The 15,972-nt window shown below is 30.4% G+C and overlaps 1 protein-coding gene across 2 annotated transcripts in view; it reads right to left on the bottom strand.

Annotated features, from left to right (window-relative positions):
* The window catches only part of T48 (FU domain-containing protein T48), a 476,986-nt gene extending 467,794 nt beyond the window's left edge, over positions 1-9,192 (bottom strand). For both annotated transcript variants that reach the window (XR_012757635.1, XM_075374926.1), the window contains exon 1: positions 8,902-9,192. Coding sequence is in view for 1 of the 2 variants with exons in the window: in XM_075374926.1 (XP_075231041.1) it covers positions 8,902-9,007 (106 nt within the window). In the remaining variant the exon portion in view is untranslated. The remainder of the gene's footprint in view (positions 1-8,901) is intronic.
* Between the last annotated feature and the right edge of the window lie 6,780 nt (positions 9,193-15,972).

Raw genomic sequence — 15,972 nt, 5'->3', positions numbered from 1 at the left:
ATCTGTTCATCATCTTGTATTTCTAAATATGTTTAGATTCTCTAATTTGTATTATTTTTACCATCAAATCTTAGATTTTTTTCATCTACTTGAAGCAGCTGAGTTAGTTCTATCTTCATTACCTTTGTCAAAGAACCTCTTAGTCTGTTAGACTTAATTTTTGTAAAATTCGAAAAAGGTTTGTATTCGTTTTTGTATAAGGTCTGTGATTTTACATATTTTGAGGTATAGTTCATTGCTCTACCGCATTTTCCAACCTTCAATCATATTCCTTGGTTCAAATATCTTTCTTAGTATCCTTCTCATGGTAATTTCTGTTTTGTCTACTACCTCTTGTTTGAGTGGAAGAAGTGTTAGGAGAAGACCAATTTGTTTCAAGAAAAGTATAGGAACAAGGGAAGCAATTTTATCGCTCAGATTAATAGTAGAAGGAAGATTAAAAAAAATAAACCGACATACTTGGCATTTATAGACCTACAAATGGCATTCGATAACGTAGACTGGAATAAAATGTTGAGCATTTAAAAAAAATTAGGGTTCAAGTACAGAGATAAAAGAACAATTGCTAACATTTGCAGGAACCAAAAGCAACAGTAATAATTGAAGAACTTAAGAAAGAAGCCGTAATAAGAAAGTGAGTCCGACTTGGATGTTCCTTATCCTCGTTACTTTTTAATCTTTATATAGAACTAGCAGTTAATGATGTTAAAGAACAATTTAGATCCGGAGCAACAGTACAAAGTGAAAAGACACAGATGCTACGATTTGCTGATGATATAGTAATTCTAGCCGAGACTAAAAAAGATTTAGAAGAAACAATGAACGTAGGATGAAGTCCTACGTAAGAACTATCGCGTGAAAATAAACAAGAACAAAACAAAAGTAATGAAATGTAGTAGAAATAACGAAGATTGACCACTAAATATAAAAATAGGAAGAGAAAAGATTATGGAGGTAGAAGAATTCTGTTATTTGGGAAGTAGAATTACTAAACATGGACGAAACAGGAGCGATATAAAATACCGAATACCACAGGCGAAACGAGCCTTCAGTCAGAAATATAATTTGTTTACATCAAAATTAATTTAAACGTCAGGAAAAGATTTTTGAAGCGTAGCTTTATATGGAAGTTAAACTTGGATGATTGGAGTACCTGAGAAGAAAAGATTAGAAGCTTTTGAAATATGATACTATAGAATGTTAAAAATCAGATAGATGAATAAAGTGACAAATGAAGAAGTGTTGCGGCAAATTGGTGAAGAAAGAAGCATTTGGAAAAATATAGTTAAAAGAAGAGACAGACTTATAGGCCACATATTAAGACATCCTGGAATAGTAGGTTTAATATTGCAGAGACAGGTAGAAGGGAAAAATTGTGCAGGCAGGCAACGTTTGGTATATGTAAAACAAACTGTTAGAGATGTAGGATGTAAGGGTATACCAAATGAAACGAGTGGTACTAGATAGGGAATGTTGGAGAGCTGCGTTAAACAAGTCAATTGACAAAAAAACCCTCTTCTTTATATATATATATATATATATATATATATATAAGAAACGGAGCATATTTTACTAGACTTTCTTAAAAATATTGTTTATCAATATATTAATTTATTTCAAGTTCTAAGAAGCTGTAAGGAATGGAGCGAGTCTAGCAGCGATCGAATGCGTATGTTTAACATGATTGTCTTTGTAAAGCTAGCTGCTACAAACAGACTAACCGACTGAAATTCTATACTGTCTCTGTTCGTAATCAAAAGTTGGCTATTTTTTAATTTTTTAACATGAATATAATTTATACCGATAATATGTTACACAACTTTAGGTTATGAGACAAATATTATAAATTATATTAATATTTGGAACAATTCTACACTAATTAGGTTTAAGCACATATTCACCTCTTCAGTCATTCATATAAAAACTATGTAATATAGTTATATATTATATTATTTTAAAAAAGTCAATAAAAAAACTACCCCGTAAATAGAAACTGAAACATAAATCTTGAAAATACATTATATACCTGATAAGGAACACTGATTATGACCACTATACTAGTCATATGCGGTATATACTGCCAATAACTAGCTATATCTTGAAGTTTTATCTGAAATGGGTTTGCTTCTGCTGGAAGTCGTTTACGCCACAAATTCACACAGATAACTATCCAGCATCTGTGAATGATTACCAAAGCGGTGCATAAAACTTGATTTAGGCACATCCCCACATACTGTTCACTGTATTGGTGTGTACGCCTGTTACCGGATCAATAAAATTCTGACTACGGTTAACAGTTCCGTAGGCAAAGCCACGGTTAACACAACAAGCACTAGGACAGAGCTGAGTAATAGGCTTGACCCACCGGGTTGGTCTAGTGATGAACGCGTCTACCCAAATCAGCTGATTTGGAAGTCGAGAGTTCCAGCGTTCAAGTCCTAGTAATGTCAGTTATTTTTACACAGATCTGAATACTAGATCGCGGACCGGTGTTCTTTGGTGGTTGGTTTTCAATTAACCACACATCTCAGGAACGGTCGAACTGAGACTGTACAAGTCTGCACTGCATTTACATTCATGCATATCATCCTCTGAAGTATTATCTAAACGGTAGTTACCGGAGGCTAAACAGGAAAAAGAAAGAAAGAGTAATAGGCTTAAAAATGAATCGTTATCATTACTAAGATCGACCAGTTACGACGTACGGCGATGCGTAGACCTACTGTTATCAATGAACGATTAAGTCAATCGTCGTTTATCGATTATACATCAAATCGTTCCCCGCACTTAGCACTAATAGTTCTTCTGAGAAAAACTGAAGAAAACTAACTTTTTACCATTAAATTTCGCGAAAAACTCGGAGCACCAAAAGCACGCATCCGCCATACTATTCGCTTTCAACTCGACTCCCAACCTAACTTAATAAAGTACGAGGGTTATTTTTTTTCCAAGGTCCGATCGGTCGCGAAATAAAAACCCGCGAAAAACCCGTATGAATCTTTGCACATATGTGTTGCGCAGCGTGTCTAGTATGGCCTTCAATCACGCCGCCTCACTTCGTTTATTTCTAAACACGCAGCTAGCACGTAAACATGTCTAAAACAATAGCATCTCCCGCCAAATGTGAAGTGCGTGCGGTAATTCGATTTCTTCAGACCGAGGGGTGTAATGCGACTGGAATTCATCGACGAATAAGTAATGTGTACGGTGAAACTTCAACGAGTGACAGCAAAGTGCGACAATGGTGCAGGAACTTTAAAACAGGACGTACAGATGTTCACGATGCAGGCGGTCAGGGAAGAAAGCGAGTGTCAACCGATGATCCCGTTGAGCGAGTGGATGAAGCGATTCGAGAAAATCCTCGGTTCACAATTTCTGTATCGAGAGATTCGTTTCCTGAAATGCCGGCTAGGACAACATTTTGGCACAGACATCGAGCTGCAGACCGGCGTAGAAACACGGCTGAGAACACAGGCGGCTCCGTTCTATGACGAGGGTATTGAAAAGTCGGTACCGCGCTACGACAAATGTCTAAATCGGAGTGGCGACTACGTAGAGAAATAGCGTAACTATGTAAGTACTTCTTACAAATAAAAAATTTATTTTCACTACGGTTTTAATTTCGTGGCCGATCGGACCTTGAAAAAAATAATAACCCTCGTATCTATAGAAAAATGTTTTAGCGTTGTGGACATATAACGGATTTTGACCAAAAATAAATATATTATGTAAACAGTACCCAATTTATTACCCAGATCCTAGTTTTAATTTTAATTTTTTAAAAACACAGTTTAAATTTGGTAGTAAGATAAAAACAAACGATTAAACTTTGTTTTTTTAACTAAATAATAATAATAAACTTTGAATTTTAATGAATACGATATAAATTCGTAATTATATCTCAATACTGCGAAAAAACATCAGATGTATGTAAATTTTAAGAAAATATTTTTAAAAGTTCAAAATATTGTTTAGAAATTATAATTCTCACATAGCTTTTATCATTAAAAAAAAAAGCTGACGACAAAGTCGTAATACTTTTCCAACATTGGTTATTGTAAAAAACGTTACCTAAGTTTTCTCTTTTTTTGGAGTGGAGGAGGTAATTTATGATGAAGTTTTATTGTAAAATTATCATTATGTATTTAAGTAAAATAAAAATTTTGTAAAAATTAAAAAAATCGGTATACTATAATTTTTTTAAGCTCTCCCACCTTCAAAATCGCCTTCCCAGAAATTTTTTTTCATTTTCCCACGTTTATTATGTTAAATGGAAGAAACTAGAAAAAAAAAACATCCACTAAAAAGCGTACAACCAATAAAATGTTACCTAAAATTTCTTTTTTAAGTTTGGGGGATGATGTTTTAAGATTTTTTTAAGTTTGAAATTACGATGAAATTTTAATTAATATTATTACTAAAAGTTTATTTAAACCTTTAATAGTGTTAAACGTTTAAATAAACAAAAAAAAAAATCGATATTTTTAAACTTTGATCCGCTCACCCCCACCAATATTTACCGCAAAGTATTTTTTTTTCACTATGTCTAGGAAGTCATTTAAATAAAATTTTGTTAAAACATATGCAGTATATTAAACGATAGTTTTTTCGATTTTTTGGGAAGGAGGAATTTTGGAGCAATTTTTTTTTAAATGCTAGGATAATCAAGCACTCATGTACTGATAAATAGGGTTATGATTTCAAAATTGTGAGAATTTGACCCCCCCCCGCCACCCATGAAGATAACGACTTCAAAATTTTACCAAAAACATTTCCCATTTATTTATATATGAGTCTCTGTACAAAATTTTATCAAAATCGGTTGTGCAGCAAAAATGATTAAGCTTCAAATACGCCGTCACATGAAAGTAGGCAACATTATACCCCTTCTTTGTGTTTTTTGGGATTCCTGGATCAAGAAATTTCAATAGATGAAAAAAACCCGTACCCCATTTTTTTACTGATTACCGTACTTTTCTTCTTGCAACATAGCTCCTAGAGCTATGATACCGGCAAAGTAAAATTCCACTAACAAACTTAAAGTGATTTTCAATTTACTGTGAATACTAATATAATATTAAAATGGCAAAACTAGTGTTAAAAACCCGTATTTTAAAAACTAAGATGAAAAGGACGGCTGACTTATCGGGTATCAAACCCAGACCGGCTGATATATAAGCCGATTCGCAAATCACTACAACCGATTACTGAAATCGTTAATTACTAACGATAAATAATACAGAATAACCGGAAAAATATCAAATTATAAAAAATTTCTCGAAATTTTATTGAAATTATATTATATATTAATAAAATATTTTACCGCAAACGATATTCAAATATGCCGGCGATGCCAGCTACATTTTTTATTTATATAATAGCCTCTAAAATGGAATCAAACGTCAAGATTAAATAAAACAGTCAGTTTTAGCGAAAATGGATTATGTACTTTGAAAGACTTGTGGAAAAACTTTCATTTTTAAACATGTTTTGATCGTATAAATAAATTAGCTCATAAAAAAAAAATATTACAAGGTTTTACTGATCATAATTAAAATGAGGAAAAAAAAAGAAAGAAAACCATTAGTATATATCCTTAATTTTTTTTCAAGAACAAAGTGAAAAAAAAAATAAATAGAAAAACAATTATCTATCGTTTAATAATTTTTTTCTTTTTTTAAATTGCATTTACTTTTTAATCGACTACTTAAGTCAAGTCAATTCCAGTAAAAATTACAGTTATTTTAGTGTATATATATATATATGTATATATATAAAATAAATAATAAATAAATAAATATATATATTTAAATAAAACGTAAAATAAAATTTTAATTAATGATTATAAAATAATATACCGTAATTATTTTTTTCAAAAGAGTAAATTATAAATAAAAACAGAAAATGTAAAGAAAAAGAAAAGTATCTTTTATATAAACAGATGATTTTACAAACTTAATATTATAAATTTTTCTATTACCAAGACAACGTACAACACACGCAGCTGCTTCATTTTATTTTAGAGAAAAATGTTAATTTAAAATATTTTTAACTACAATTTTATGTCAAACAATGACAAATTACAAAAAAAGTTTTTGGCGTGCTCATTTTACACAGAGAAAATGAGTACGACAAAAACTTATAAATTCTAATTAGATCGGAAAATATATATAATTTTGTTTTCCAAAGTTTTCAGTAAAAGAGGAATTTATAATTAAAAATACTATAAGACATAAAATTTCCTAAATTACTAAAACTAACGGAACTCTAATCTTTACTTAAAACTATTCCCAAAATTAAGTTAATTAGTTTGAGCGCGTAATTGTACGCGCTCAAACGTGATCGTAGAGTAAAATAATAGATGAATATTTTATCGTAAGGCTGAAATGTTATCGCACGAAAATTAATAACATTTGATATTAAAATATTAATATTTATCAAATCGATAATACGCATAAATTTTATGCTCAAATTATAGTCGTTAAAATTCACGAGATTAAGTTAAGTAGAAGCAAAAATTCGTTCTACCTAAAATTAAAACAAAACATATTAGTACCATCGACAAGTTTATTTTTAATAATTTATTAAACTATTATGAATATTTCCTTTTTTAATATAAATAATTTCGTAGATAGAAAAAGAACGATTGTCTCTTTTTACCAAAAATAAGCTACGTTAATTAAAAATAAAAATAATACTAAAATTCTTCACGTCACGATTTGAAAAAAGACATTTTTTAATTTTTATTTTTATTCCGAAGTTTACCTTTAACGGGAACCTGATTAATTAAACGATTGATAGTTACGTTATTTAATACAAAAAAATTCCGGGATGAATGAGATTGTTTAACAAAGAATCTTGTACTTTTAGGGTGAAAAACAAATTTAAATTTGTCAACTTAAAGCCGCTCACATCTCTTAATCTAAACTGAATCTTTTATTCCCCCGTTCTGATTCGATGAATATAAGTCAGATCCTGATAAAACTGTGATTAAGAATGTTGAAACCTGTAAATTATCTGCGATCGGGGTTTTTAAATGTGAAATATAAACCGATCAAGGTACTGAGTCTTTCATCCGGAAGTCCCGGGTTTGAATCCCGGTCAGGCATGGCATTTTCACTCGCTACAAGATCGCTGTTTCATTTAATTCTCTGAAGTAATACCTAACGGTGATACCGGAGGTGAGTCTTATTCGGTCGCTTCACAACAAAACTAACAATAGTTTCAAACGCTTATTCGAGGTTATCTAATAAAAAATTCTTACCTTAATACTTCATTAAAAAAAGAAAAAAAAAGAGATAAATATTAAAAATACGAATGCCAGAAAATTAAAGTTGCTCTTTAATATAGGATAATTAAAGTGCGTGCGGGTGACAATTTTGTATCTAGTATATGTATATACTTTTTTAAATTTATTTAAACACACACACACAAAATGTAAAATTATATATATATATATATATATATATATATATATATATATATATATAACCTATGACATTCCCTGTAACGTAAGGATTACAACGAGGGGTCATACATCTAAATCGGTTCAGCAGTTGAGCTGCTACGGTGAAACAAACATACATACTGGGCAGTCATCTCTTCTGTTGTAACTTAAGATTTTTATTTATTGAACTGATGATTGATTAATTTATTAGAGAATATTAAGAAAACAATAAATATCTGAAAAATTATTAGAAAATAAACAAAAATATAAATTTACTTCTTATAAGAAAATTAATTTTGTCAGAAATTTAATTGTTTTTGCAGCTAAAAAATGTTAATGCCTGCAAAGTTTGCAAAAACAAATCTTTTTCCTCGTACTTAGGTAATGACGTCATAAATAATGATATAGTATTTCATAGGGAATAATATTTTATTATAAAACTGTTAAAATATAAATCATATAAGATAAATTAAAATGCACCGAGTTGACTGGAAAAACGCAGGAACTAGAAGTGACGGTGGTATAACAAATAAGACCATATGCTGCAGTTAACCCTAATTCTTTTAACTCAAGATTACACCCTCTATGCTTAGGGGTCATCGTTAAGAAATAATTTCATGTTTATAAGGGGTAAGCTTTTAAAGACAATTAGCTGTGACGGACGGAAAAGGTGACGGAGAAATAGGCAACCTTTAAAACCCACCAAAAATGTAAATTTATTTGGATTTTTTTTTATGTAGTTACATATATATGCAGAAGAAAATGACAATATATATATATATGTAAAAAATTATGTATATAACTAAAAACAATCGTACCTAGACAGAATCTATTAATAATATATAAATAATATTGTTTATAAATGTTATTGGTAATTTATTAGGCTATCCCGAAAGTTTTAAGTAAAGAAAAATAAATATAGAACCATTTTATCTTAGACGTACAACTTAAATGTCTTTGTAAAGATATTTCTTATTTTCCTTTACCAAAAATAATGTTTCAATAAAAGTAAACCAGATAGACTGGAACAAGGTAAAAGTAGACGGTACATTATATAGTTAATTTAATATTGTATATTTTTAAACAAGCTGTTTAAAAACTTGTACTTGTAACTAAAACTTAAAATGTAATTGTCTCTTTTATTTTAAACAAGCGATTTAATGTTTTGATCGATTGAAAATATATATAGATAGAATATATAATAAGAAATAACAATATTTTTAAATATTACCAAATATAGTAGTTAAGAAATAAATTATCCGATTCTAAAATAAACAAAAAATCCTCCAGAAATATACAACAGAATCATGCACGTTTTCACAGATTAAACCGTTATTTGAAGTGCTGAATTACATACACTCAACGGTATTTGGTTATTTTATAAAATTCAAAACAAAAATACGCTCTACATTGTTTTGTTTTTTAAATTAGTGTAAAAATGCACAAAAACTTACCCGTTAATCTAGCAGAAGACATTTCCAATATACCGCTTAAAAACATGATCAGCGTACATAAAAAATAAACAGAAGTTAAATAATTTCTTGTAGTCCAACCCATCATTACTTAACATCATTAAAAAACACAACTATTAAATTTGTCACATTTCTTATTAATTTTAATAACTAGCACATTATTGGTAACAAATTAAAAATTTTGTTTAATTAAACAAAAAAAACTTAATTCAAAACTCACATACAGAACGTATAACGAACTAATACAACACACACAACCAAACTCCAACAGAATCCGAACAGAACTAAATAACAGAGTTGTGCACGAATTGTCTTGCAACGCTACGTTGGTTTTGGTTAGCAGGGACAATTGTATAAAAAGACCACTACCGTTATCTAGTAGGGATTTAATGAACTTGTTTCTTACTATCCAATACAACTAAAAGCAGTACACGATTTTTTATTTTATTTTTAATACTTTTATCATAATTTACTTCATAATAAACGCAAATTCTTCACATAAAACAAAAAAAAAATTAATACTAGTAACCTAATGAACGAAAACTGTAAAATAGGAGCAAAATTAGATTCAGGATAAAAAACATATAAGTTATGTGAATATACTTTTTTAATTCAAATAATTTTCTTTGAATAAATTTATCAAGTATTATTATCGTTATAATGACACCTAACGTTAAATATTTATAGCATAATAAAACGTTAAACAAGTGTTTAAAAACTATTTTATGAAGAAAATTTTTAAACATAATCGTTGAGGTTGTATTTCCATTATTTTCAAATTTCCAAAACTTATGTAGAATATTTTATAATGGAAAGGGACAGTGATATCCAAGATACTGAAGAATTAAATAAATAATCGTTATTGAATTACATATTTTATTTCATGATGAAATAGTATTTTAAAGCAGTTTTAATCTCGTAATACAGAAATAAATATGACCAGCCATTAATATAACCTCTGCTTGTGAAAATAAAGATTAAATCATAGGAGAAATATACAGGCCATCGCAAAAAGTTGCAGAATTTGAAAAATCGTACCTCAGAAATTATTAGAGATAAACAAGTATTTTTTTTTAAATTCATAAATTAAAAAGTTTTTTTACATACCTTAAACCTACGGATTGTCCTTAACGTGTTTAATTCGCAAGTAAAAAGATGCTTAATAACATTGACGATGACGAAACATTTTTAAAATGTGTTAAGATTACGGATGACCGACTTTCCATGTTAATGGTTGTGTCGACCGGGATAATTGTAGGATATGGGGATATCAGCAACCCGATGAAATTAATAAATATGTCAGAGATTTTCCAAAAATAAACGTGTGGTGCGCTTTTATGTCCGATCGTGTGATCGGCCCATTTTTTTTTTTTTCACGAGCCTACTATCACAGGAAATGTTTATTTAGACATTCTACAACTGTAAGTTTCCCCGCTACTTGACCAGATTGAATAAGAAAGTAACGTTGCTGTAATGTTTCAACAAGATGGTGCGCCCGCACACTTTAACCTAGGCGTTCGACGCACTCTCACTGAAAGATTCCCTAATCGTTGGATCGGTAGGGCCGATCCTGTGCTTAGACTTCCGAGAAGCTCTGATTTGACTCACCTAGACGTTTTTCTATGGGGATACGTTAAACACATCGTCTACAATGAAACAAATTTGGTATGTACAATATTTAAGACAACTGATCACCGCTACTATTTCCTCAGTTATGCCTGTGATGGTCCAGCGGATGTGAGCAGAAGTCGAATATCGTTTGGGTGTTTGTAGAGCGACCGGTGGAGCTCATATTGAAATATTCTAAGATATGTAAAAAAACCTTTTCAGTTGGGAAATATAAAAAAAATACTCGTTTCATTATGTCTAGTAGTTTCTGAGATACGATTTTTTTAAATCTCTGGAAACTTTTCTGACGACCTGTAAATCGAGTGAACTTAAAACCGACTACTATAGAATAAAGAAAATTGCGACGTGTGACACTTTATGAATGATATGAGAAAACGAAAACGTAAATTATATAAAATTCTGTACTTACATTAGCAAAAGTTTACATATTTTTACAAAAGATTTTTCTAAAAACTCCCTGCGCAGCGATGTATTTTTTGTTCGAATGATCATAAAGAGAGTCACTTGACGCAAAACATTGTTGTCAATTTCACCGATTTCTTGCTGAATGTTCGCCTTCAGTTCATCGTTTAGGATGGGGATTTACAAATAGCCCAGAAGGAAAAATCGCAACTAGACAAAGCTGGGGATCGCGGAGGTTTCCGCCTCTGCGGACAGTGTCTTTCTTACAAGGTCCTATCACAGACTTAAGCCACATAAAGATATTCTAACCGTCTGTTCCCAAATTAAATAATCGAATTGAACAACACGTTACCGAATATGCTACTGTATAAGACGAACGTAGAAGATATGGAATATGATTTACCAGGCATCATGAATTGGATTTTGGTGATCGAGTGTGATATCCGTATATTTTTATAGAAGAAATTAAAAACGTTAAACGATAGAATCATAGAGACTAATCATGCGTTCAATAATGACAAAGACATATTGTGTTTGTTCAAAAAGTTATCAGATTTAGAATAAGTTACTTGTGCTAATTTTCTTTTGTTCAATTTTGCAACAGGAAGTTAAGAGTTACTTTAGGCTATTACAAAAGATGTGTGCGGGCGTCTCCTAGATTTCCATGTTCGGACATGTTCAAGGTTGTTCATAACTGATAAGAGCCTTAAAGACGCTGTAAATTACCTCATTACGAGTGTGAAATTTGGTGTTAACATCGTCGTCGTATGTATTATGGAGAAAATTTAGCAAATAATGTTACGGTTGGTAAACGACATTTGCTACCAACGTGTTTCAAATTAAAGTACAGTTATGTACACATTGTTGATCTTAGCGTACATGTATTTGATAAAGATGGTGATAATGTAATTATAAAGATTATGTTCGATCGGATGAATAATCACAAATTTTATTGTGTCTTTGAATGTGGGAGCAATTCGATCGGTCTCATCGGCAAACAGAAACAGTATTTTCTGGTTTTCAAAACAAGAACGAAAACTTGTAGATTCCTTTAAGTAACGATTCACTGAATATGCAGTTGGATACAATTACTTTTAACAGACTAACTACTTCTTGTCTGAAAAATAATGTTTTCGCTGTTAAAGTCCGTACCGCAAAGGAAAGAGATTCACCACTACCTCTCGTATTGTAACTGATAGATGGAGAGCTTGTGAAGAAAAAGATTACTGTTCCGATAATAATAAACATTATAATAAACAAAAGGGACCACTGCTTGTTGCATATGATACAGAAGAATTATCTAAAATAAATTATAATGAAAGTGATAAATATGAACGCTGATATCCGTTAGCATCAATTTATTTTGTAATGTACAAGAACTATTTACAACATGAAGTATGTTCAACTTCATCGAACCGGATATTTCATCAACAATAATAAACGTCCTTTTCAGAACTTCAACACACATTTACACATACAACACAAACTTACACACACACAAAACAACCCCTATACAGTAATATACGACTATTGTTTTATTTAATATAATAGTTATTAGCATCGCTGTATGAAACGGTTCGAAGGCCAGCGATGTGATCTGTTAATTGTCAAATTATATTGCGAATGGTGAGGAGAGTGTTTAACATATACATATAACTTTCTTAAGAAATTAATTCATTACGATAGGGATGTGTAGTAAATATTCTACGTAAATATATTTTTGTTAAAGTTTTATTATTAACTTGGTTATGGTACTTTACGTATGTAAAGGAACTATGAGAAAAAGGAATTTCTCACCGGGAAAAAAGGGAAATTCCAAGATGAGGGAGCAAAGTTGGTTATATTAGAGTGTGATCATAGAAGGCAATGAATGAAGGATGGGTGGTGGTTGTGAGGGTTTTGGTGGGGGAATAGTGAGAAGTATGCAGGAAAATCACTTGTTTATATGAAATATCAAACAGATGTATAAACAATATATTTGCATGACAAAATTATTTACATTGTTAAGATATTGATTCATTTGTGTTACTATGGAAATGAAAAACTAATTTATTACATAATTCTTTAGTTTATTAAGTAAATTTAGGGTATACATTGTGTGATTAAAAATTTAATTTAAGTTAAAATTTTAAATTATCAAAATTTAAAGTTATTTTTTTAGAACATTTTGGCGTTGTGATCAAAATTTTTTTAAACAAGTTTTTTTTTGTTAAAAAAATTTTTTTAAATAAATTTTCAACTTTTGATTTAAAAAAAAAACATGCCTAAGTCTATATTTAAAAAAAAACCACATAACAAGGACGACTGCGACGTTTGTAGAACAATAAGTAAATGTCACAAATTAAAGGTTCACTTTCATCCGAATTTGAAAAAGGAAGATTCTATCCGAAGAAAAAGAGATTTTCACCGAGCTGATGTCCATAGATATTAATGCCCACTCTTTCATTAGAAATTAAACTATTACAATTAATCAATTTTAATAAAATTAACACGAATATTTTAACTATTTATTTTTTATATAACAATACTATATTATATTATTTCTTTTACGTATCCAAAGGGGTTCATACATCTGGGTTAGGATATTGCTTCTTTCACCTTTACGTCTTTTTGGAAGAATGTGGGAAGCAACATCCTAACCCAGATTGGAATTTTCGTTGGGACTATTATTGCCATATGAGTAATTTCAATAATATTCAATGAAGATGAATAAAGGTAAACTTTGTTTTTAAAAACGGTAACAAATGTTTTTATTGGTCTATTTGTACATCTTAATTAATATAAAGAAACTTAAGTTATATTGCATTACAATAAATTCAATTAAAAAATAGTATTTACTTTATTGAACAAGCATAAATAAGAAAGAAACATTGCAGTTAAGTTTTGATGGTATTTTAACATTCAAATGTATATATTTATTTATGTATAATTTTAATAATGTCATGGAAAATAGATTTACGAAAATTATTACCTTATTATGTATGAACCCCTTTGGATACGTAAAAGAAATAATTAATATATAATATAGTATTGTTATATAAAAAATAATTAGTTAAAATATTCGTGTTAATTTTATTAAAATTGATTTAATTGTAATAGTTTAATTTCTAATGAAAGAGTGGGCATTAACATCTATGGACATCAGCCCGGTGAAATTTGGTAGTGTATAAAAAGTGCCATGCCTGGCCAAGAAAAAATTATATTAATAACAATTAATTAAAATATTTAAAATTTAAATATTAATTCTTTTATGTAATTTTGTTATCAAGTTTATAATATTCAATACTAGCAAACAATAGTTATATGTTTATGTTGCTGTAATATTTTCCCTCTTCAGCATTTATAAATATATCTATTTTTCATTTATAGTTTTCAATTAAAACTAATCAGTGTAGTGTAATTTCTTCACAGTAACAGGTAACCGAAATTTTGAATGATCTGAAGAATGCGGGTTTGAAAATAGCAGCCTTATTTTAAAAATAGTAGTTATAGCTGGTTATCCGTTCTTCATACAGGTAAAAACATATTTCGACCGGTTCTTAGAGTTACACGACAAACACCAATAGGAGGTGACAGTACTTCATTTCACATTTAAAGAATTTTTTTTATTTTGATTTTTAGCCAAGTAACTAGAGGCAGGTGCAATTTATTTTACCTTTCTTCATCCCTTTTAAGGTTGACTTTCGAAAAATCTAGAAATCTCTTATTAGTTATTCACGTGAAGAATACACGCACCAAAACTCCAGAAGTGCGGGCGGGGTGTGTGTGTGTGTGCACAGAACAATATTCTGCTCATATTCCAAATATTCAGTATAACAAAGAAAAAATTTAACTGTTATTTAAACAAAACATACATAAACTTACACCTGAACCAAGGAGAATAAAAATAAAACACCATAAAGATATACACTTTAGTCGATAGAAGAATCTCTCAGTTGAGAGACTATTACAAAACCTTCAAAAATTGGCTCAAAAAATGCGAACCCCAACCATGCTAATAAAAAATGAAGCAGTAAACTGGTCCATAACAATAAAGACAACACGGAAATCCTAGCTAAATATTTCAAACTCCTAAATTGTGAAGAACCGACTGAACACCTAAATTTCACCCCAATAACACCACCAGAAAACATCAACCCTCCCACAATAAAAGAAGTCCACCAAGCACTGTGTTAGATGAGGCTTTTGTAGAGATCTGGAGACATGTAGGAAGATCAGCAAAAATTTTCCTTAGCTTGTCAACATCTGGATCAAAGAGAACTACCAGAACACTGTATGACAGCTCTAATTCATCTGCTACACAAATGAGACATACAGATCCTAATAATTACAGCAGAATCTCACTCCTAGACGCAACATACAAAATTCTTCCAAGAATCATCCTCAACAGGATCGGTTCACAATTCAAGAAAGAACTAGTAGAATACCGGCAAGGTTTCAAACTCTGGAAAAGCTATCCAGAACAGATCATGAGTTTCAAGCTAATAATGGATTACAATAGGAAAAGAAACAGACATGGTGATGACATTTGTAGATAGCAAGAAAGCTTATAACTGCATCCACAGAGAATCCCTACTAAAAATTCTAAGACACCTCGGACATACCAAATTAATAAACATGACAAAACTGACCCTCACAAAAACTAAGTTAAAGGTAAAATTCAGAGGCAAGCTCTCAAAACCATTTGAGATCAAAGCCAAGGCAATGGGCTATCATCGCTATTACTCAAACATGTTCCAGAAGTAGTAATGAGGAAATGGCTCAAAAAATGCCGCCCCTCCCCCTAAGTAAAAATAGGCTGAAAAATCAAAACGAATTATCTTGGATTCCCCGACGACTTGGCACTGCCAGCAAACGACATCAACACAACTAAATCACAGATATTAGACTATCAAAACATTGCAAATAAAATTGGTCTCAAAATATCATTCGAAAAGACAGAAATTATGCCCCAAAAACAAACACAATTAAAAGAAGTAAACATAAACGGTAATAAAATCAAAATAGTAACCCGGTTTAAAT

This window comes from Lycorma delicatula, chromosome 9, assembly GCF_047948215.1.
Source record: "Lycorma delicatula isolate Av1 chromosome 9, ASM4794821v1, whole genome shotgun sequence".
In the NCBI taxonomy this organism is placed as follows: domain Eukaryota; kingdom Metazoa; phylum Arthropoda; class Insecta; order Hemiptera; family Fulgoridae; genus Lycorma; species Lycorma delicatula.
Note: the sequence above shows the minus strand (reverse complement) of the source record. Positions and strands in the feature narration are given on the sequence as shown.